The sequence below is a fragment of the Mastigoproctus giganteus genome, chromosome 4 (genome assembly GCF_048544385.1).
Source record: "Mastigoproctus giganteus isolate SK-2022 chromosome 4, ASM4854438v1, whole genome shotgun sequence".
Classification (NCBI taxonomy): domain Eukaryota; kingdom Metazoa; phylum Arthropoda; class Arachnida; order Uropygi; family Thelyphonidae; genus Mastigoproctus; species Mastigoproctus giganteus.
The window spans coordinates 157,655,714-157,678,853 of NC_143578.1; the positions used below are offsets into that span (position 1 = coordinate 157,655,714).

The 23,140-nt window shown below is 37.8% G+C and overlaps 1 protein-coding gene across 4 annotated transcripts in view; it reads right to left on the reverse strand.

Moving 5' to 3' along the window:
* Nucleotides 1-23,140, reverse strand: part of LOC150087135 (MPN domain-containing protein) — a 357,845-nt gene that overhangs the window by 270,395 nt on the left and 64,310 nt on the right. For all 4 annotated transcript variants that reach the window (XM_090371835.1, XM_090371836.1, XM_090371834.1 and 1 more), the window contains exons 4-5: nucleotides 22,015-22,101; nucleotides 11,775-11,818 (exon numbers count right to left, since the gene is read on the reverse strand). In XM_090371835.1, the coding sequence (XP_090227961.1) occupies nucleotides 11,775-11,818; nucleotides 22,015-22,101 (131 nt within the window). The remainder of the gene's footprint in view (nucleotides 1-11,774; nucleotides 11,819-22,014; nucleotides 22,102-23,140) is intronic.

The window sequence follows — 23,140 nt, forward strand, 5'->3', positions numbered from 1 at the left end:
ATAAGACATTCCGATTTACTAGCCCACTCTATTTCTCTGTACAATTGTTCATTGTACTCATTCAAGTCATTAGGCCTATAACACACTCCTACTTTTATTTTTGCTTTTGCAGTGCTTATGTCACACCAAACTGACTGAACAGTGCACTGTTCATCTATATCAACTGGATGCACTTCTTTTGATTTTATGTTTTTCTTAATTAACAGCATAACACCTCCTCCCTTTCTATCCTGTCTATCCTTTCTGTACACATTATACTCCCCAAATTCCAGTTCAGCATTCCTTATATCTGTGTGACACCACGTCTCTGCTATTCCAACAATATCTGCCTTAATCTAATGGATTTTAATTACACTTTGAGTTATTGCTGCTAAGAAAGTTGTTTTTATTTTCTCTGCATTCTTTGTAATTATCGGCTTTGCCTCATTTAGGTCCGTAGCACGTGCAATATCACATGGTCTTTCATTTTGCTCAAAGCGTTTCACAATTTCATATTTTTTCTCTATCGACAGAAGCGGACTGGCCATAAGCCTTACCGGGGAAACACCGGTGGGCCGGAGGCCGGTGTGATTTTGGCCATAAACCATAGTATGAGGCCACTATAAACTTTCCCAGGTAAGAATTTTTGACCCAGTCCGCCTCTCTTTATCGATATTGCTTTTCTTTTTCTCTCTGAATCTGCAGTGTCTTCACCAGGACACTTCCTTTTCACACCTTTTAAGTATTTTACTCATTTTTAGGGAATAGGGATAAGGACAATTACAAAATGAGGAGGCATGCTTGATACACAAAAACAAAGCTGCGCGCGCGTGTGTAGGAATAAACAACACCGTAAAGGCAGAGATACACTATTAACACCTCACATTTTACTAAAGCACATTTCTGGGGGTTACTACCATAAAACAATAAAAACAATTTCCAGTTGCGTTTCTGCTAGTGGAATCTGTTATAAACTGGTAGTAAACTCGATCTAATTGCATTCGCGATTATACCGATTGCTGGAATTATGTTGGTTTTTATGTTATTATGGTGAAATGTGTTTCCCTTTCACTGATATAAAAAACATAAATACATTTTCAGAATCTTCTCATTCCTATAGTGTTGCACTCGGTTGGGGTGATTCTGCGTTCGACTGCCATTTCTTGTAAACACAAAGGCGAATCGTGCATAAGCGAATTCGGTTCGTGTTATATAAGATTTCGTTCCCCTATTTATAAATCTTGTATGATTGAATTCGTGTAGTGCAAACATGTGTTATACGAGGACTGACTGTACATAACTTGATACGGAAGTTATAAAAACGGAACTCATTGATACTACTCGATAATGAAAAATATAAAGATATATAGTGTTATAACAGTGTTGGGATACAAGTTTAGGGTTATAATTTTGTACTTAAATTTAAATTTTATTGAAATTAAATCGAAATCATGACTCAGACCAGAGCAGCAAAGCAAAAGGCTCAAGCTAATGGGATTGCTGTGGCTCAGGGAGAACTGAGGGGGGCAGTTGCCCTCTGAATCACAGCCTTTTAAAATGTACTGCTTTCTTGATATTTGTGGAACAATCGGGTTTGGGACATGATATTGCAATGGGAGATGTCTTTGTGTGTGCGCGATTTAAGGAGTGTAAGGAAATCAGTCGACAATTCACCGTGGTTATGAGAGCTTGAAAGACAGGGTGGATGCCCTCCAAGGATCTAAATTGAGGGGCCCCATCAAGCTCTCAGCTGTCCACATCAACGGCACAGCTTGCACGTGATCATCACGCAATGGTGACTCTACTGTCAGGGAAACGGGGAACATGGTATGTAAAAAGGATAAGTAGAACAGGACCACGGTATGTCTGCCAGGGGCAAAGGTTGATGACGTTGTAGAGCGGATATCATCTTTTAAGGGCACAAAAGGTGACAATGTTGTACAAGTTACCACTAATGATATTAAGAGTAGAAGACCGGTGGAATTACTTAACAAGTACAGGTCCCTGTGAAAAAAAGCCATGAATTAGGGTTGAATTTGAAGGTGTCTGCAATTGTGCTCAGAAACAATAGGAGGGAGTATATGATGAGAGCCTTGTCGATCAATTCAGCCCTGGTCTGTACTTGTTATTGTTAACAGGAGAGACTCTTTCTACAGGGATGGGATACACTTAAATAGAAATGGTGCAAGAATATTTGCTGATTTTATCGAGGCAGTGTTTGGTGGGTCAGAAGACTGCTAGCTTGGGGGGGGGTATACAAGGACTAATAGATTAACAGTAGCCACTGGCAGAGGTGAAAGTGATTCTTGCACTGCTGCTTTTGGAATGAGCAGTAGCCAGGAAAACAAGATGCAGGGTATTTCAGAGACTGCTCGGAGTCATTGCAGTACAAGTAACTACATGGGTTGTGTTAGGATAGCTCAGAACAGGTGCATGTATTCTTGTGTGTACACCAATGCTAGGAGTTTGGTAAATAAATTTGATGAATTTGAGGTATTGCTCAAAACATCAAAGGCAGATATTGTTGGGATATCAGAGACGTGGTGTCACACAGATATAAGGAATGCAGAACTGGAATTTGGGGAGTACAACGTCTACAGAAAAGATAGACTGGATAGGAAGGGAGGAGGGGTTATGCTATTAGTTAAGAAATACATAAAATCCAAGGAAGTGATGCTAGTCGACATCGATGGACAGTGCAGTGTCGAGTCAGTTTGGTGTGACATACGCATTGGGAGTTCAAACTTAAGTAGCAGTGTGCTATAGGCCTAATGACTCCGATGAGTATAATAAGAAACTGTACAGGGAAATAGAGTGGGCCAGTAAATCAGAGAGCCTTATAATGGGGGATTTTAATTTCACAGATACTGACTGGAATTTGTGGGTTAGTCACTCACACACTAGCAAGGCTTTTGTGGATTTATTGGATGATTCTTTTCTACATCAGCATCTTCAAGAGGCAACTAGAGGGAGTAATACTCTTGATCTGATTATCAGTAGTGATTCTTCATGCATTAAGAATCTGCAGATAAAGGAACCACTAGGTGGCAGTGATCACAGGGTGCTGAAGTGGGATTTACTCAAAGAGGTAACTACCATCAGGAGTAAAGGGAAGGGTTTTTGCTTTCGTTAAGGCGACTACGATGGTCTGAGACAGTATTTAAATTCTATACAGTGGGACCAACTGATGATGTTACCAACAGCAAATTCAAAATAGGAAGCATTCAAACAATTTATCTTGGAAGCTACTAGGATTTACAACTAAGAAATATTGTTCAAGGTTTAGGCCTAAATGGATGTCAGATGAACTAATGAGACATGACAGAGAAGAAAAATGCATGGAATACATATAAATTAATGGATGACATGGAAGCCTATGATAGATATAAGCTAGTCGACATCGATGGACAGTGCAGTGTCGAGTCAGTTTGGTGTGACATATGCATTGGGAGTTCAAACTTGAGTAGCAGTGTGCTATAGGCCTAATGACTCTGATGAGTCATTAGACCTATAGCACACTGCTATAGTATAATGGTCTGTAACCAAGTCACAAAGGAGATTAGGCAGGCAAAGGCAGATTATGAGAAATCTTTGGCAAAGGATGCAAAGAAAAACAGAAAACAGCTCTTTACCTATGTAAACACTAGAAGGAAAGGGATGAACCAGATTGCACCACTGGGTATTGATGGTTCAACTGTTGATGATCCTGCTCAGGTGGCTAACAAACTAAACAAGTATTTTGCATCTACATTCACACGAGGAGTTATTCAGGAAGGCGAATTCCAGATGTGAAGTAAACTCTGGCAGTGAACTAGATGATTTTGTAATAACTGAGAGGAACGTGGAGGAGAAATTGTTGAGGATAAACATAAAAAAGGCATACGGGGTGGATGAGATCTACCCAGTTATATTAAAGGAGACAGCAAAGGAAGTAAGAAACCCTTAGCCATAATAATGAGAGCTTCTCTGGACTCAGGGGAGGTACCCATAGACTGAAGATGTGCAAATGTGACCCTAATTCACAAAGGTGGATCAAAAGCTGACAGAAGTAATTATAGACCTGTGAGTTTAGCTTCTGTTCAAGGAAAATTAATGTAGGTACTGGTTAAAGAAGCACTGCAGGATCATGTATACAAGACTTCAGTTATAGCTTTGAGGGCTGATGACCCTCCTATGTGTGAGTCCTGTGGCACAATTTTATCAATTAGACACATTTTAGTTGACTGTCCAGATTTTAGCAATATCCGTTTTACCGCTTTTAACCATCTGACTGAGCCGTATACACTCAGTCAGATTTTATCCGACAATGAAAATGTGTCTGCTATTTTTAGCTTTTTGAAAGCAATAAACGTTTTTAATCGTATTTAAAATTTATGTTATTATTATTTCGTTTATTGATTTATCATTGTAATTAGATCTGGACACGGTGGCCTAATTAATTAGGTCACTGAGATGTTAAATTTTTATATATTACCTGGTCTTGGCGCATTATAGCCTTAGATGCTAATGCGCCAATAAAACCAAATCAAACAAACAAACAAACAGTTATAGCTTGGACACAGCATGGTTTTGTTAAGGGATAGTCTTGCCTGACCAATCTGACTGGATACCATTATGCAGGGAATAACTTCGATATTATATATTTGGATCTTAGAAAGGCTTTTGATACTGTTGCACATGGAAAACTGCTGCACAAATTGGAGCAGTGTGGCATTGGAGGCAAATTGCTGCTTTGGATAAAGGGATGGTCGATGGGGAGAAGACAAGAGTGATAATCAATTGACACTGCTTATCGTGGACTAATGTTATTAGTGGAGTCCCTCAGGGTTCAGTGTTGGGTCCATTGTTGTTTTCTGATGATGATACTGATGATGGTATAACAAGCTTAATGTCCAAGTTTGCAGAGGATACAAAGGTTGGGCAGGGTTGTTTAGAACACTACTGACAGTATGCTGCTGCAACAGGATCTGGAAAGGTTGAGCAGATCGGCTGCGAGGTGGCAAATGAAGTTTAACATTGAAAAATGTTAAGCACAGGAAGGCCTCGCATAACGCGAGCTCGATTAACACAATTTTCAGTTAACGCTATTTGAAAAATTATACCACGTTTCACTTTACATGATGCAAATTTCAGTTAACACGATCTTTTTTTTTTTTTTTTTTATGCGATAGTTGAAAAAGATTTGAATCGCGCGTTACGCTTACCGCGAGTAGTACGGTCAATAAACAAACATTTGCCTTCCGATGGAACACACCGAGGCGGTGTGTTCCATCGGAAGGCAAACGTATTGACCTTTCCGCATGTTCCGTATTTGGTTGTGATGGGCTCGAACCCCGGTCTAATCAAGAAGCGTGTGCTACGCACTGCTGCTCCTTCCCACCTGGCTACGGAGGCGCCTCACATCATAGTATCCAATAAAATTGGTCAGACAAGACCTCTCTTTAACAAACCCATGCTGTGTCCTATTACCTATTACTGCAGTCTTGTCTAGATGATCCTGCAATGCTTCTTTAACCAGTGACTCCATTATTTTCCCCGGAATAAAAGTTAAACTAACAGGTCTATAGTTACTTGTGTCATCTTTTGAAACTCCTTTGTGAATTGGTGATAAATTTGCCCACTTCCAGTCCAGGGGGAACTCCTTTGAGTTCAAGGAAGCTCTCATAACTATGATTAAGAGTTTACTTACTTCCTTTGCTGTCTCCTTAAATATAACTGGATAGATCCTATTCATCCCAGGTGCCTTCCTTACATTTAACTTCAACAATTTCTCCTCCACTTTACTCTCAGATATTACAAAATAACCTAGCTCCCTGTTAGAGTTTGATAAGAGTCTGGCACTCTCCTCCTTGAATAACTGCACGTGTGTGAATGTAGATGCAAAATATTCAAGTGGACCAATCTGATTCATCCTCTTCATTTTAAAGTTTATATAAGTAAAGAGTCTTTGCTGTTTTTCTTTGTATCCTTTCCCAAAGATCTCTCATAATCTGCCTTCACCTGCCTACCCTCCTTTGTAACTTGATTACAGACTAGATTATATCTACCTTAGGCTTTTGTGTCACCTGATAATATATATATGTATCCCATGCATTTTATTCTCTGCCACAAGCTGTATTAATATCATCGATCAATTCAGACAATGTCGATCAATTCGGCCCTGGAGAGATTGTGCAAGACTCAAGGGTAGAATTTTTTTCAGCCTGGACTGTACTTGTTAACAGGAGAGACTGTTTCTACAGGGATGGGTCACACTTAAATAGAAAGGGTGCAAGAATATTTGCTGATGCCATTGAGGCAGTGTTAGGTGGTTTTTTTTTTTTTTTTTAAGAAAACCCCAAAAACGAAAGGTATCCAAACCTATAGTACTTAGTACCGTGCATGGGTTGAAGGAGAAGTATGGGGGAAGGGGGATGCCGGAAACTTTGCTCTAGAGACTAAACATGGGTTTTACCACTTCAAGCCTCCAATAAGCAAAGTGGTGGTATTTCACCGGTTGATGAAAGTCATCTACCACCTATATGAAAGTCATCTACCACCTATTGGAAAGCTGCTAGCTTGGTGAGGATACACGGACTAATAAATTAATAGTAGCCGCTGGCACAGGTGAAAGTGATTCTTGCACTGCTTCTACTGGAATGAGAGGCAGCCTGGAAAACAAGATGCAGGGTATTTCAGAGACTGCTTGGAGTAATTGAGGTACACATGGTTGTGTTAGGATAGCTAAGAATAGGAACAGGTTCATGTATACCTGCATGTACATCAATGCTAGGAGTTTGGTACATAAATTTGATGAATTTCAGATGTCAGTCTAATCATCAAAGGCAGATATTGTTGGGATATTAGAGACATGGTGTCACACATATATAAGTAATGGAGAACAGGAATTTGGGGAAAACAATGTGTACAGGAAAGGAAGGGGGGAGGGATTATGCTATTAGTGAAGAAACACATAAAATCCAAGGAAGTGGAGCCAGTCAACATCACGGGATAGTGCAGTGTCGAGTTAGTTTGGTGTGACATAAGCACTGGGAGATTAAAATTGAGAGTAGGAGTGTGTTATAGGCCTAATGACTCTGATGGGTATAATAAAAAAACTGTACAGAGAAATACAGTGGGCCAGTAAATCAGAGAGTTTTATAACGGAGAATTTTAATTTCCTGGATATTGACTGTAATTTGTGAGTTGGTCACTCACATACCAGCAAGGTTTTTTTGTGGATTGATTGGATGACTGTTTTCTACATCAGCATGTTTGGGAGGCAACTAGATGGAGTTATACTCTTGATCTGATTATCAGTAGAGATTCTTCATGCATTAAGAATCTGCAGATAAAGGAACCACTATGTAGCACTGATCACAGTGTGCTCAATTGGGATTTACTCAAAGAGGTAACTACCATCAGGGGTAAAGGGAAGGGTTTTTGCTTTCATAAAGGTGACTATGTCGGTCTGAGACAGTATTTAAATTCTATATGGTGGGACAAACCGATGATGTTACCAACAGCAAATTCGAAATGGGAAGCATTCAAAGAATTAATCTTGGAAGCTACTAGGCTTTACATACCAACTAAAAAAATATTATATAAAAATGACACCCATTATATATATATATAAAAATGGGTGTCAGATGAAATAATGAGACATGTGGCAAAGAAGAAAAATGCATGGGATACATATAAGCTGGTCTGTAACCAAGCCACAAAAAGAGATTATGAGAAATCTTTGGCAAGGGATGCAAAGAAAAACAGCAAAGAGTTCTTTACCTATGTAAACTGTAGAAGGAAGGATGAATCAGATTGGTCCGCTTGATATCAATGGTTCAACTGTTGATGATCCTGCTCAGATGGTTAACAAACTAAAAGTATATTCTGCATCTATATTCACACATGAGGAGTTATTCAGGGAGGTGAATGCTAGAAGTGAATTAAACTCTGGTCAGCTAGATGATTTTGTAATAACTGAGAGGAAAATGGAGGAGAAATTGTTGAAGATAAACATAAAAAAGGCACCCGGAGTGGATGGTATCTATCCAGTTATATTAAAGGAGGCAGCAAAGGAAGTAAACAAATCCTAAGCCATAATTACAAGAGCTTCCTTGGACTCAGGGGAGGTACCCATGGACTGGAGATGTGCAAATGAAAAGTAATTATAGACCTGTTAGTTTAACTTCTGTTCCAGGGAAATTAATGGAGGCACTGATTAAAGAAGCACTGCAGGATCATCTAGACAAGACTTCAGTTATAGCTCAGACACAGCATGGTTTTGTTAAGGGGAAGTCTTGTCTGATCAATTTGACTGGATACTATGATGTGTTCACAAAGGAACTGGATGCAGGGAATAACTTTGATATCATATATTTGGATCTTAGAAAGGCTTTTGATACTGTTGCACCTGGAAGACTGCTGCACAAATTGAAGTAGTGTGGCATTGGAGGCAAATTATTGCTATGGATAAAGGGATGGTTGAGTGGGAGAAGACAGAGGGTGGTAACGAATGGACGCTACTCTTCGTGGACTAATGTTATTGGTGGAGTCCCTCAGGGTTCAATGTTGGTCCATTGTAGTTTTCTGTTTTTATAAGTGATATTGATGATGATATATCAGGCTTAATGTCCAAGTTTGCAGACGATATGAAGGTTGGCAGGGTTGTTAAGGATACTAATGACAGTATGCTGCTAAAAGAGGATCTAGAAAAGTGGAGCAGATGGGCTGGGAGGTGGCAAATGAAGTTTAACATTGACAAATGTATTACTGCATATCGGAAGCAGTAACTCCAGAGTACCATATCAACTCTGTGGTACTACAATGACAGCGGTAGGGAATGAAAAGGACCTGGGGGGTAATTGTGCAGGCAGATATGAAGTTTTCTGAGCAGTGCAGATGGTCTACAAGAGTAGCTTATGGTGTCTTGTAATGATATACAGGAATTTTTCTACCAGGGATAAGAAGGTAATTATCCCCTGGCATAAGGCAATGGTAAGGCCCAACCTTCATATAGGTCTAGAGGTACGGTATATAGGTCTAGAGGCCTCATTTTAAGAAGTATGTACAGCTACTGGAACGAGTACAGAGAAGGGCAACAAAATTAGTGAATGGAACGAAGGGTTGCTCTTATGAAGAAAGGCTTACGTTTTGGAGATTAGTGTTTGAAGACTAGGCACTTGTAAGGTGATCTGACTGAGGTGTATAAAGCCTTGAATGGTTTGAGAATGCTCAATGCTGATGGGATTCTTCCTCATGCTTAGAATAATCACCTGAGATGGCATAAATTCAAATTGAGGAAAGACAGTTGTAGGATAGATGTGCAGAAGTTTGCCTTTACCCAGCGGGTAGTTGATTGGTGGAACAGACTTCCATCTTTTGTTGTGGAAGTTGATAGCCTAAATAAATTTAAGGCTGAGCTGAGCAGGTATTTGGAACGAAGGGAGGGGTGGAATGGGAGGGTTTTTTTTTTTTTTTTTTTTTGCTGATGCTACATAAGCTTGCTTTCTTTCATAGTATACATCTATTAATGCTAATACAAAAATTCATCTGATATCCATTTAGGCCCAAACCCTGAACAGTATTTCTTAGTTGATATGAAAAGCCTAGTGCCCTCCAAGATTAAGTCCCTGAAGGCTTCTCATTTAGAATTCACCATTGGTAATATCATCAGTTAATCCTACTGTACAGAATTTAAAAATTGCTTGAGACCACTGTAGTCACCTTTATGAAAGCAAAAGCACTTCCGTTTAGCCTTGATGGTAGTTACATCTTTAAGTAATTCCCATATCGGTAAATTGTGACAACTCTCACCCAGTGGTTTCTTTATCTGAAAATTCTTAATGCCTGAATAATCAATGCTAATAATCAGATCAAGAGTATTATTCCCTCGGGTTGCCTCTCAAACATGCTGCTATAGAAAACACTCATCCAATAAATCCAAAAAAGTCTTGCTGGTGTGTGAGTGACCATCCCGCAAGTTCCAGTCAATATCTGGAAAGTTAAAATCCCCCTTTATAATACATTCTGCTTTACTGGCCCACTATTTCTCTGCACAACTGCTCATTATACTCATCAGATTCATTAGGCCTATAACACACACCTACCTCTCATTTTACCTTTCTCAGTGCTTATGTCACAACAAACAGACTCAACATTGCATTGTCCCAACATCTACTGGATGCACTTCCTTACATTTTGTGTTTAACTAAATTCTCCTCCACATAACCCCTCCTCCCTTCCTGTCCTGTCTATCCTTTCTGTACACACTGTACTCTCCAAATTCCAATTCTGCACTGCTTATATCTGTGTGACACCTCATCTCTGATATCCCAACAATATCTGCCTTTGATGTCTTGACTAGCACTTCAAGCTCATCAAATTTATTAACTATACTCCTAGCAGTGGTGTACATGCAAATATACATGCACCTGTTTCTACTCTTAGTTATCCTAACACAGCCAAATCACTCCTAGTTACCCTAACACAGCCAAACCACTCCTAGTTACCCTAACACAGCCTAACTTTGTAGGAATATCTGATATCCCCACAATGTGTGCATTTGATTACTTGACGAGCACTTCAAACTCATCAGATTTATTTACTATACTCCTAGCATTGGTGTACATGCACCTTTTCTTACTTTGTTAATCTATTAGTCTGTGTATCTACCCAAGCTAGCATTTTTACAAACCACCTAATGCTGCCTCGATAGCATCAACAAGAAGCTGAACAAGCCCTAGAAGCAGTCTCTCCTGTTAACAAGCACAAATAATACTGAGAAAAATTGTACCCTATGAGCCTTGTACAATCTGAGATGCAAAAAAGCTTGCTTTCTTACATTATATGCTACTACTAATGCCAATCCCCCCCAGAGCCAAATTGATTGACAAGGCTGTCAGGGATATGATTTTTTTTTTTTTTTTTGCTGATGCGGTATAAGCTTACTTTTTTGTATCATTTTCCACTTGCTAATTCTAATCATATACTCCCTTCTATTATTTCTGGACAGAATTGCAGACACTTTCAAATTTAAACCTAACTCGGTACTTTTCCTCACCATTGTCCTGTACTTGTTAAGTAAATCCCCAGATCTCCTACTCTTAATTTCGTTAGTGCCAACAGGTATGATAATATCACCTCTCATTCCCTTAAAAGTTGATATCTGCCCTACTACATCTTGATATTTTGCCCCTGGCAGACTTACCCTGGTCCTATTCCACCTATCCTTTTACCATAATATATTTTCTGTTTCTATGACAAATGAGTCACCAATAATAGCTACCTCCTGTGAAACCAGCACATTCTGACCTAGTGGTTGCCTTTGTGCTTTGTGATACTCAAGTGTGAGTTCTGGCATTGAGTTGGGCAGCTGAGAGCTTGATGTATCCCCCATTTTAATACATTTAAGGGCATCCATCCTACTATTCAAGCTCTCATAAAGGCTTATCACAATGCTGAGTTGGCACCTTAGTTCTTCACACTCTATGCACTGAGCACATACATCCCTGGCGTCTCCGTAGCCAGGTGGGAAGGAGCAGCAGTGCGTACCACACGCTTCTTGATTAGACCGGGGTTCGAGCCCGTCACCACCAAATATGGAGGATGCGGAAAGGTCAAGGAATGACCACCGCATATTCCGGAGCAATATGGCCTTAGTTGCTAATGCTCCTAAAAACCAAACAACAACAACAACAACATACATCCCTCTTAACTATATCTTGTCCTTTTCCATTGGCTGGGCTCATCCAAATCAGTCCCAGCCAATGAAAAATAAAATAGAATAAAAAATTCATGAGTAATGATAATATTACCTTTTCTTTTCATTTTCTTCAGCATTTCCAGTATTTGAAGTACTCTACAATAAAAAGAAAATGTGGCCAATATATTTGTTATACTATTTTCAGACCATCAACTTCATTTCCCAAATATACATACAAGAATATATAAATATACATTTTAGATCTATTATCAATATAGCTTTAATTTCTACTCCTTTAGCTCTTAAGTTTATATTCTGAACAGGATCTTATTATAAAATTATTACTTGTTAATGAAATTTCACTGATGTATTTGGAAAATATCTGATTTTGAATTTCAGAAAAGTTCTTTTAATGCAAATTAACAATTGGGCATTAACCTTTTCCACTGCACATATACATAGATTAGCATGCTCTGGGGAGATATACATAGCTCTATGCCTTGAGGCACACTTCAAACAAACAATATGATTCTTTCAATGCATAAACTATTTCGAAATTTTTGTAGTATGTGCTGTGATCTCTCATTTGCATTGCCATCTAATTTTAGACACAGTTTATAACAGATGGCAGCACACAAACAGGTTTTAAAATTGGAGAAAATTATACCTTTTGACCTCAGTTGATGATTTGGCCTTACAAAAGCTGAAAATTAAGCATTTCACTGGAATTAAGATCCAAAATTTGATAAAACTGAATCAAGTAATATACAAAGGACATTTGAAAAGTTCATGGTCTGAATACAAAAGGTTAGTGGTACAGTGTTAAAAATTTCTGAACTTAACATATAACATTTCAAATAGTAACCTACCAAGTTTTATTCAGTTTCAATAATATCTTTTTTAGTTACAGGTCCTGAAGTCAACGAAGTTGTGTGAATGATGAAAGATGGACAAAATCAGTAATGGTGCAATCATGCAATATTTGGAATAAAGGGACTAATGGCAAAGGCAATTCATAAGGATATAGTTACAATACTGAGGGAGTATACTCTGTGGTTAAGAAGTGGACAGCAGAATACAAACAAGGGAGGGAGAGCAGGTTTTCCTCAGAGTGAAAGAAGCCACACTGTGGAAAACTTGCAATGTCCATCACTCCAGAAATTGTTGACATTATGTATCAACTGGTGATGAGAAACTGGAGAGTGACAGTTCGGTACACTGCTATTAGCTCAGGCATTCTCACTATGAAAAGGGTGTTGGCAGGAGGGGAGTCCCAAAGTTGTTGACAGCAGATGCACAAGAGTTATCAAGTCAAGTGAAATTTGCATTGTTTTCAAGCAGATCCAGCAAATTTCTGTGCATAGTTTGTGATCATAGATGAGACGTAGATTCAACACTTTGCCAGTGACACAAAGGAGCAGTCCAAACAGTGGAAACAGCTCTTTTTCCCTCTCCAAAGAAAGCCAAGTTGATTCCTTCTGCTGGCAATGTGATGGCATTGGTTTCTTTGGGATGCTGATTGAGTGTTACAAGTAGATTACTTTCAGAAAGACCAAACAGTCACAGGGGCATATCAGGCAGACTTGGTAAGGCTTTTGTGTGTAAACATCAAAGACAAATACAGAGGGAAACCTCAGCAGAGAAGTCTTGTTCCACCAGGAACATGCACCTACTTAAAAGTCTGTCCTTGCCATGGCTGCACTACATTAAAGCTGCTTTGAAATCTTGGACCATCCCTCATATTCACCAGATCTACAAAGGCTGTTCAATAAAGAATGATCATAATTTTTCATAAACAACTGCACTGCTTGCTATTTCTAGCTGCACTGCAGAATCTAAGACAAACCCAAGCTGCATTACATAGCAACCGTGCAGTTGACTTGTGTGTGTGCACTGTGTGACTTCGGTATTCAGTCAAGTTTATGCCTGTTCTGTTTCGCCTACGAAACAATAAAAGTGACACGAGGAACAATAAGTTGCTCTCAAATTTTGTTTCTGTCTCAAGAAAACACCAACATATAAAATGTTTAATAAAGAGGCTTATGGTTCAGTCTACACTCCCATATAGCACAGCTCGCAAATAGTGTTGAATGTTTAAAGATGGATGTGATTCAATCACAAAAATCAGCAGTCCTGCAGCTCCATCCACTGCTCTTGCCACAGAAACACTGCTTCTGTAATTGTGAGAGAAGTGTGTTATATAACAGTAAGGCAACTGGCAGAGAAGTTGAGAATATCAGTAGGAAGCATGCACAGCATTCTCCATGACTATTTACATATGACAAATGGCCATATGCAAATGGTCATGGAATTTTTGTGCACATTGGGTTCCAAGACTACTCACACCTGATCAACAGCAAGTCGGAGGTTTGTCACAACAGATGGTCGCCAAAGATAGTGAGGTTCTGTCCAAGGTGATAACAGAGTACAAGACCTGATTTAATCATTTTGACCAACAGAAAAGCAACAAAGTTCTTTTTGGAAGTCTACATCATCTGCAACACTGAAAAAAGCAAAAATGTTTTGGCTTCTGCAGGAAAGGTTATGTTCATCTCATTTTTTTTTAACATTCAAGGAATGGTTTACCAGCATATTGTGCCACGTCATACGATTGTTATGGAACCTTACTACAGAACTATATTGCACACTTTGCAGAATCACATTCATCATAAACAACCACAACTGCATGCAGGTGGATGGATGCTGCATCATGACAATGCCAGATCTCACACTGCTCATCAAGTACTTTGCCAGTATTAACGTCAAATGTGTTCCTCATCCACCCTACAGCTCTGATCATGCACCCTGCAATTGTTTTATTTCCAAAGTTAAAGGAGCCATGAGAAAAACATTTCCGGTCATCAAAAGAAGTTGTAAAGATAATGGAGGTGATTCTCAAATGCATGTCAAAAAAATGACTTCAATACCATGCTTTTGAAGAATGGCAGAAACGCTGGAGTAAGTGCATTTCATCAAATGAGGACCACTACGTTCCATCAAAATACAGATGATTAATAAAGGTATATACTGTGAAAAAAAAAATAGCAAAAATTATGATCATTCTTTATTGAACAACCATAGTAGTACCATCAGAATTTTGCCTAAATCCAAATTTGAAAAAATGCCTAGCTGGCATCCCACCAACAGTGATGTCATTGCTGCGGTAGATGCAGTAATTCCTGGAGGTCCAAGAGAAAATTTTATTTGCAGCTGGAATCAACACATTGCTGCATTGGTGGAAAAAGTGTATTGACTACAAAGCAGACTAGGTTGAACAGTAACTTGCTACCAGACTCTTCAAAATACTCAGGTGATGAACTTTTCAAATGATCCTCATATAAATAGATGCCAAAGATAATGTTTAATCAAGAAAGTAACAATGAGTTTTATTTACAAATATTTTTATTATATATAAAGAGTTCATTTTTATAAAATTCCAAAATTGCCCAAAATAACTCACTCCACAGATTGCACAGTAACAAAAATGGAATATGCACACACACACCAAATTCACTGCTAGAACATATTAGAATTAACCACTATCTCTAATTCAATTTTGGTCAATATGCAGTACACATCTACTATGCATTGCAAAAAAATTACAATTATTACTGAACATCAGATAATACACACCAAAAAATTGGCAAAATATGCAATAAAATATATGAAACTATGCACCAAAAAAAAAAATAAATAAATAAATAAATAAAAAAAAAAATATATATATATATATATATATATATATATATTTATTATTCTTTTGTATTATCATTCTATTGTGGTTTAATTCATCTTTGTTCATCATTAATGTCATTGTTTTACGCCATGATGGCTAATTAAACATTATCTGTGCCGGTGTTTTTTACCTATAGATATTATAGTTAATACATTACTGGTCTTTAAGCTAGCCTATTCTCGGTTATCTTAATAGAAAGAAAAGAAAGCTAGAAAGAAATTAAATAAAACTACTATAATAGAATATTAAAAATAAAATGCAAATTGAACCATCATAATACAAAAGAATAATTATATATATATATATATATATATATATATATTTATATTTATTTAAATAATGGCTTAAAAATTAAGATGTAATAACATAAAATGAATAATAAATATTAAGCTTTCATTAGAGGCAGCAAAATGCACATCCTCCACATGAAGCCCAAATATATCCGATAATTCAAAATAAAATAAAACATAAGCCAGTAGTATGGCAAAAACTGTAGAGCGAAAATTAACAAAATAATGCAAAATAAACCAACAGGAAGGGGGAAGTATGGGTAATAACACATAAATAGTAGGCGAAAGTCCCCTATATAATTTAGCACTTTAAATCCAATTAATAAAACCGATATAAAATTTAAAATAAGGCCAATTATATTATAATTTAGCGGTACGCCCCCTCGAAGATACCAGTTCGAGTACCTTAAGTTTAGCAGCGTTTAGTTTTGAATGGAAATGCCTATTCTATTTTTTTTTTTTTATAGCAAATGACACCTAATGACACTGAACAAAATACAAGTAAACACCACTGATCAAAAGTATATTCTTTGAATAAAAAAATATTCAAAAAAAGGTACTTTTGTCCAAAATATTTGATAGTATGAGAATTATAAAACAAAACACCATTGACATTTTTTATCATGCTATTAGTTACCATAATATTGTTATGTTTTCAATGAATGAAATCACATTTCCAAGTTTAATGTCGGAAAACAAGATGAAATTAACAAAAATATACAGTTTTCCTAAAAATAACAACTTTGCTCATTGTTCTGGTATTGTTATAGAATGATATAAACATAATTTAGTAGTCTTTTATATATAATTCCCTAGGAGTATGGTTAATATTAGAAGTGTTTTATTAATTCATAAACTATAAATATATAGCATTACAAATACTATCTCGTAACACAAATAGAACATAAATTAAAATAGCACAGTAAGTACTGCTGCCAAATATCCAGATATTGTTTATATTATATATTTTGTTATGCTCATTACACTACTTTATATTACTCTCATCTCTCTCAATTCTGTTCAGCATTCTTAAATGTAGACTAGAATCATGATTGAGAGAACAGAAAAAAGCAAAAGGTACAAAGATTTACCTTTTGATCTCCCAAGCCAAAGCAAAAGGAATGCCTTCGTTTGGGAGAGAACTGCTGTCGGTAGTTCTCTTAAACATTAATGAATATCAATGTTGTTTTTTGTAAAGGGCATAAGGAGATTAAGCACAAACTCAGCATTTGAAGAATGGGGGTCGAAGTATCAAGTCAACAATTAGAGAAAAAGGAGGGATATTGGAAGCATTGTGCCAATCGGACATAAGCTTGTTTGTTATTTGGTTTTTAGAAGCATTAGCAACTAAGGCTATATTGCTCCTCGGACATAAGCAATGAAGAATTTGAATAGCATTACCATTAGAAGAGGCATATGATGCAAGAAAGCAAGCTTATGCGGCATCAACCCAAAAAAAAAAAAAAAACAACCACTCCCATTTCACCCCTCTCTGTTCGTTCGTAATACCTGTCCAGCTGAGCCTTAAATTTATATAAGCTATCAACTTTCACAACAAGGGATGGAAGTCTGTTCCACCAACCAACTACCCGCTGGCTAAAGGCAAATTTCCACACATCTATCCTACATCTATCTTTCCTCAATTTGAATTTATGCCCTCTCAGGTGATTATTCTGAGCAAGAGGAAGAATACCATCAGCATTGAGCATGCTCAAACCATTCATGGCTTTATACACCTCTATCAGATCACCTCGCCAGTGCCTAGTCTTCAGACACAGTAATTTACAAAACTTAAGCCTTTCTTCGTAAGAGCAACCCTTTTTTCCATTCACTAATCTTGTTGCCCTTCTCTGTACTTGTTCCAGCAGCTCTACATCCTTCTTGAAATGAGGCCTCCATTTACAGTGAGTAAATGGGGCCTCCATAATACGGTGAGGGCCCCTTGAAATGAGGACTCCATAACACGGTGAGTACAATGTGTATAGAAAGGACAAAGTGGTGATTGTAGAAAGAACAAGGCAGAAAGTGCAAGAGCATAATGTACTTGGTCAAGAAGCCCAAAATCTAAAGCAGAGCACGGAGGTGATGAGGATGCTAGTGCAATGTTGTATCAGTTTGGTGTGGCATAAGCACTGGAAATCTAATCTATGAATAGGAGTCTGCTATAAGCCAAATGACTCTGATGAGTATAATAAACAACTACACATCCAGATGCACCGGGCCAAAAGAACAGAATATGTCTTATATTGGGGAACTTTTAACTGGAACTTGTGGGTTGGACACTCACACAGCAGCAGAAATATTCTAGTTACTGGATGGCTGTTTTCACAGATGCATCTTATAGAGAAAACAAGAAAAAGTAATACTTTTGACCAGAATATAAGCACGAACTCATCACAGATAAAGAAACCACTACAGTGATAATATATTGATTAGCATTAGCAAAGGCACATGATGCAAGAAAGCAAGCTTATATAGCATCAGCCAAAAAAAAAAAAAAAAACACACCCTTCTCATTTCGCCCATCCACTTCCTACAAATGTTTATCAAGTTCTGCCTTGAATCTATTTAAGCTATTAACTTCTAAAAAACCAGATGGAAGTATGTTCCAGCAATCAACCACCTGCTGACTAAATGCAAACTTCCGCACATCTATCCTACACCTGTCTTTCCTCAATTTGAATTTATGCCCTCTCAGCCAATTATTTTAAGCAAGAGGAAGAATCCCTTCCGCATTGAGCATGCTCAAACCATTCAAGGCTTTATACATCTCAATCAGATCACCTCACAGGTGCCTAGTCTCCAGACACTGTAATTTGCAAAACATAAGCATTTCTTCGTAACAGCAACCCTTTGTTCCATTCACTAATCTTGTTGCCCTTCTCTGTACTCATTCCAACAGATCTCCATTCTTCTTAAAATGAGGCCTCCAGACCTGTGGTCAGCCCACACCTTGAGTACTGTATACAGTACTCAAGGTGTGGGCTGACCATTGCCTTATACAAGAGGTTAATCATCTCCTTATCCCTGCTAGAAAAATTCCTGTATATCATTGACTAGACACCATGAGCTACTCTTGCAGACTGTCTGCACACCTTAGAAAACTTCACATCTGCCTGTACAATTACTCCCAGGTTCTTTTCATTCTCTACCACTGTCAGTGTAGTACCACAGAGTTGATATGTTACTCTGGGATTACTGTTTCCCATATGTAGTACTTTACATTTGTCAATGTTAGACTTCTTTGCCACCTCTCAACCCATCTGCTCAACTTTTCTAGATCCTGCTGCAGCAGTGTACTGTCACTAGTGTCATTAACAATCCTGCCAACCTTCGTATCATCTGCAAACTTGGACATTAAGCCTGATATACCATCATCAGTATCATTTTTAAATACAGAAAACAACAATGGACCCAAAACTGAACCCTGAGGGACTCCACTAATAACATTAGTCCACGACGAGCAATGTCCATTGATTACCACTCTGTCTTCTCCCATTCAACCATCCCTTTATCCATAGCAGCAATTTGCCTCCAATGCCACACTGCACCAATTTGTGCAGCAGTCTTCCATGTGCAACAGTATCAAAGGCTTTTCTAAGATCCAAATATATGATATCAAAGTTATTCTTTGCATCCAATTCCTTTGTGACCACATCACAGTATCCAATCAAATTAGTCAAACAAGACTTTCCCTTAACAAACCCATGCTGTGTCCGAACTATAACTGAAGTCTTGTCTTCAGTTATAGTTCTGGTTAAAGAAGCATTGCAGATCCTGCAATGCTTCTTTAACCAGAGCCTCCATTAATTTCACTGGAACAGAAGTTAAACTAACAGGTCTGTAATTACCTGTGTTTCCCTTTGATCCTCCTTTGTGGATTGGGGTCACATTTGCACATCTCCAGTCCATGGGTACCTCCCCTGAGTCCAGGGAAGCTCTCATAATTATGGCTAGGGGGTTTGCTTACTTCCTTTGCCACCTCTTTTAATATAACTGGATAGATTCCATCCACCCTAGGTGCCTTTCTTGCCTTTATCTTCAACAATTTCTCCTCCACTTTACTCTCAGTTATTACGAGATTATCTAGCTTACTGCCAGAGTTGAATACACCTCTGGCATTCCCATCTCTGAATAACTCCTCATGTGTGAATGTTGATGCAAAATATTCATTTAGTTTGTTAGCTACCTGAGCAGGATCATCAACAGTTCAACCATCGATATCAAGGGGACCAATCTGATTCATCCCCTTTCTTCTAGAGTTCAAGTAAGTAATGAACTTTTTGCTGTTTTTCTTTGCATCCTTTGCCAAAGATTTCTCGTAATCTGCCTTCACCTGCCTAACCTCCTTTTAACTTGGTTACAGACCAGCTTATATTTATTGTAGGCTTCTGTGTCACATGTTAATTTATATGTATCTCATGCTTGTTCGTTTGTTTGTTATTTGGTTTTTAGGAGCATTAGCAACTAAGGCCATATGCTCCGGGGATATGTGGTGGCCATTCCCTGACCTCTCCGCATCCTCCGTATTTGGTGGTCATGGGCTCGAACCCAGTCTAATCAAGAAGCGTGTGCTACGCACTGCTGCTCCTGCCCACCTTGCTACGGAGGCTCCCGTATCCAAAGCATTTTTCTTCTTTGTCACGTCTATTTAGTTAATCTGACACCCATTTAGGCCTAAATCTTGAACAATATTTCTTTGTTGGTATGAAAAGCCTAGTAGCTTCTAAGATTAATTCTTTGAATGCTTCCCATTTTGAATTTGCTGTTGGTAACATCATCAGTTGGTTCCACCGTATAGAATTTAAATACTGTCTCAGACCACCGTAATCACCTTTACGAAAGCAAAGGCCCTTCACTTTACCCTTGAGTGTATTTACCTCTTTGAGTAAATCCCACGTCAGCACACTGTGATCACTGCCACCTAGTGGTTCCTTTATATGCAGATTCTTGATGCATGAAGAATCACTACTGATAATCAGATCAAGAGTATTACTCCCTCTAGTTGCCTCCCGAACATCCTGCTGAAGAAAACAATCATCCAATAAATCAACAAAAGCCTTGCTAGTGTGTGAATGACCAACCCACAAATTCCAGTCAATATCTGGGAAATTAAAATCCCACATTATAAGACACTCTAATTTACTGGCCCACTCTATTTCTCTGCAGAATTGCTCATCATACTCATCAGATTCATTAGGATTATGACACACACCTACTCTCATTTTTCCTTTCCCAGTGCTTATGTCACACCAAACAGACTCAACACTGCATTGTCCACCAACATCAATTGGATGCACTTCCTTAGATTTTATAACAGCATAACTCCTCCTCCCTTCCTGTTCTGTCTATCCTTTCTGTACACATTGTACTTCTCAAATTCCAGTTCTGCACTGCTTATGTCTGTGTGACACCATGTCTCTGATATCCCAACAATATCTGCCTTTGATATCTTGACTAGCACTTCAAGCTCATTGAATTTATTAACTATACTCCTAGCATTGGTGTACATGGAAGTAAACATGCATCTGTTTCTACTCTTAGTTACCCTAACACAGCCCATGTATTTACTTGTTCCACTACTCCCAGCAGTCCTGGAAATTCCCATTGCCTTGCTTTCCAGGCTGCTGCTCAATTGCATTTCAACAGAAGCAGTACAAGAATCACTTTTACCTCTGCCAGCGGATACTCTTAATCTATTAGTCCGTGCATCCCCCCAAGTAAAAGTAAAAATAATGTAAATTCCCATCAATCATCAGTGTCTATTAGCTGACACAGGTATGACTGAAACAGAAGGTGCCAGCCATATATATCTGTTGTGGCGCCTAATGGTGCCAGACATATACAGCCAACGTGGCAGTCAGTGTGTTAAACTATTAGTCCGTGTATCCTCCCAAGCTATCAGTTTTCTGACCCACCTATCACTGCCTCGATAGCATCCGCAAATATTCTTGCACCCATTCTATTTAAACGTATTCCATCCCTTTAAAAAGTCTCTCCTGTTAACAAGCACAGACCACACAGAAAAATTCTTCATGAACTTTGCACATTCTCTTCAGGAAAGAATTTATTGACATGGCTCTCAACATATACTCCCTCCTATTGTGTCTGGGAAAAAGTGCAGACACTTTCAAATTCAATCCTAACTTGCAAATTTTTGCCAACGTTGCCCTGTACTTGTTAAGTACTCAAATTTCCTACTCTTAACATTATTAGTGCCAACATGTACAACAATACCACCTTTAAATGTCTTATTTAAATAAATTAAATCTCTTATGAAAAAAATGAGATGCTGTAATGATATACATGCATATAAATGAACTTACTGAAGATGCAGCTGCTTCTTGCTGTTTCTTATGCTTGCGAAACCAAAGAGTTTTATAAGTATCCAGCTTCTTGCCTTTGTATTTTATCTGTAATATTAAAAAAAAAAAATTATTAAGAAATGAAATATATGAAAGATTATTTCTTTCTTTATTTTTAATTCAAACAACTATCATACTTGAATCATTTTTAAAATTTTTGGAGGATACCTGAGGTGGTTCCACTGTAGTTTATGCTTTTCATTGTTGTATATTCTGAAAGTGATTGCATGAACTATGTGATAACCACAGTGTAAAATCTGACTTTGAATTTAATTACCACTGTTTTTCTCCATATTTGTATCTTATTTCAGACAAGAATTTAATTAACCATGTGAGAATTTTATAGCTATTTTTTCTGCATTTTGCTTCAAACAAGAATTTAATCCATCTTTAGAGAAATTTGGTTAAGTTAATTCAAATGATTATGATTAACTAAGAAAGTTATCTGAATCTGAGTTATCTTGATAACTTTTATTACTATGCTTTATTATGGGGTTTGAGACTGCTCATGAGAAGTGCTAAGCAACCAAACCAAGCATTTTATAGATTGCGCCTTATTTGTTTCCCCCTATAAAAGCAAAAGGAGCCCAACTGTGGAATTAAAACTGATAACACAATCAAATGTACTTCCTGTCTCAAATGTCTATGTCAGAATGTGCAAATTTAAAATGTATTATGCAAGGCTTAGCAAGTATTAGAAGTTACTGAAATGTCCCTTACATAGATGACATAACGAAAGGAATGAGCTTGCCATCAGATAAGGAAATGCAAACTCAGGTGTTCGTGATGGAGAATGTTGAATTTACTGACCTGTCAGATATTAGTGATAAAATAATTACACGTGCAACCCCTCCCCCCAAGGAATCATGGAAACAAGATGCCTCTCTCTTCTCAGTAACTTAACTACAGAGAACTCACATAATCAAGAGAACACTGATAATAAAATATTAACAGAAAATTTAAATCATCAATTACCAACTGAGAATTCCAAATTCTGTAAACGATTGAATAAAAGTGCTCATTCAAAACTTTATTTGAAGAACTACAAGAATATAGAGGACTTCACTGTGACACAAATAAATTTCAA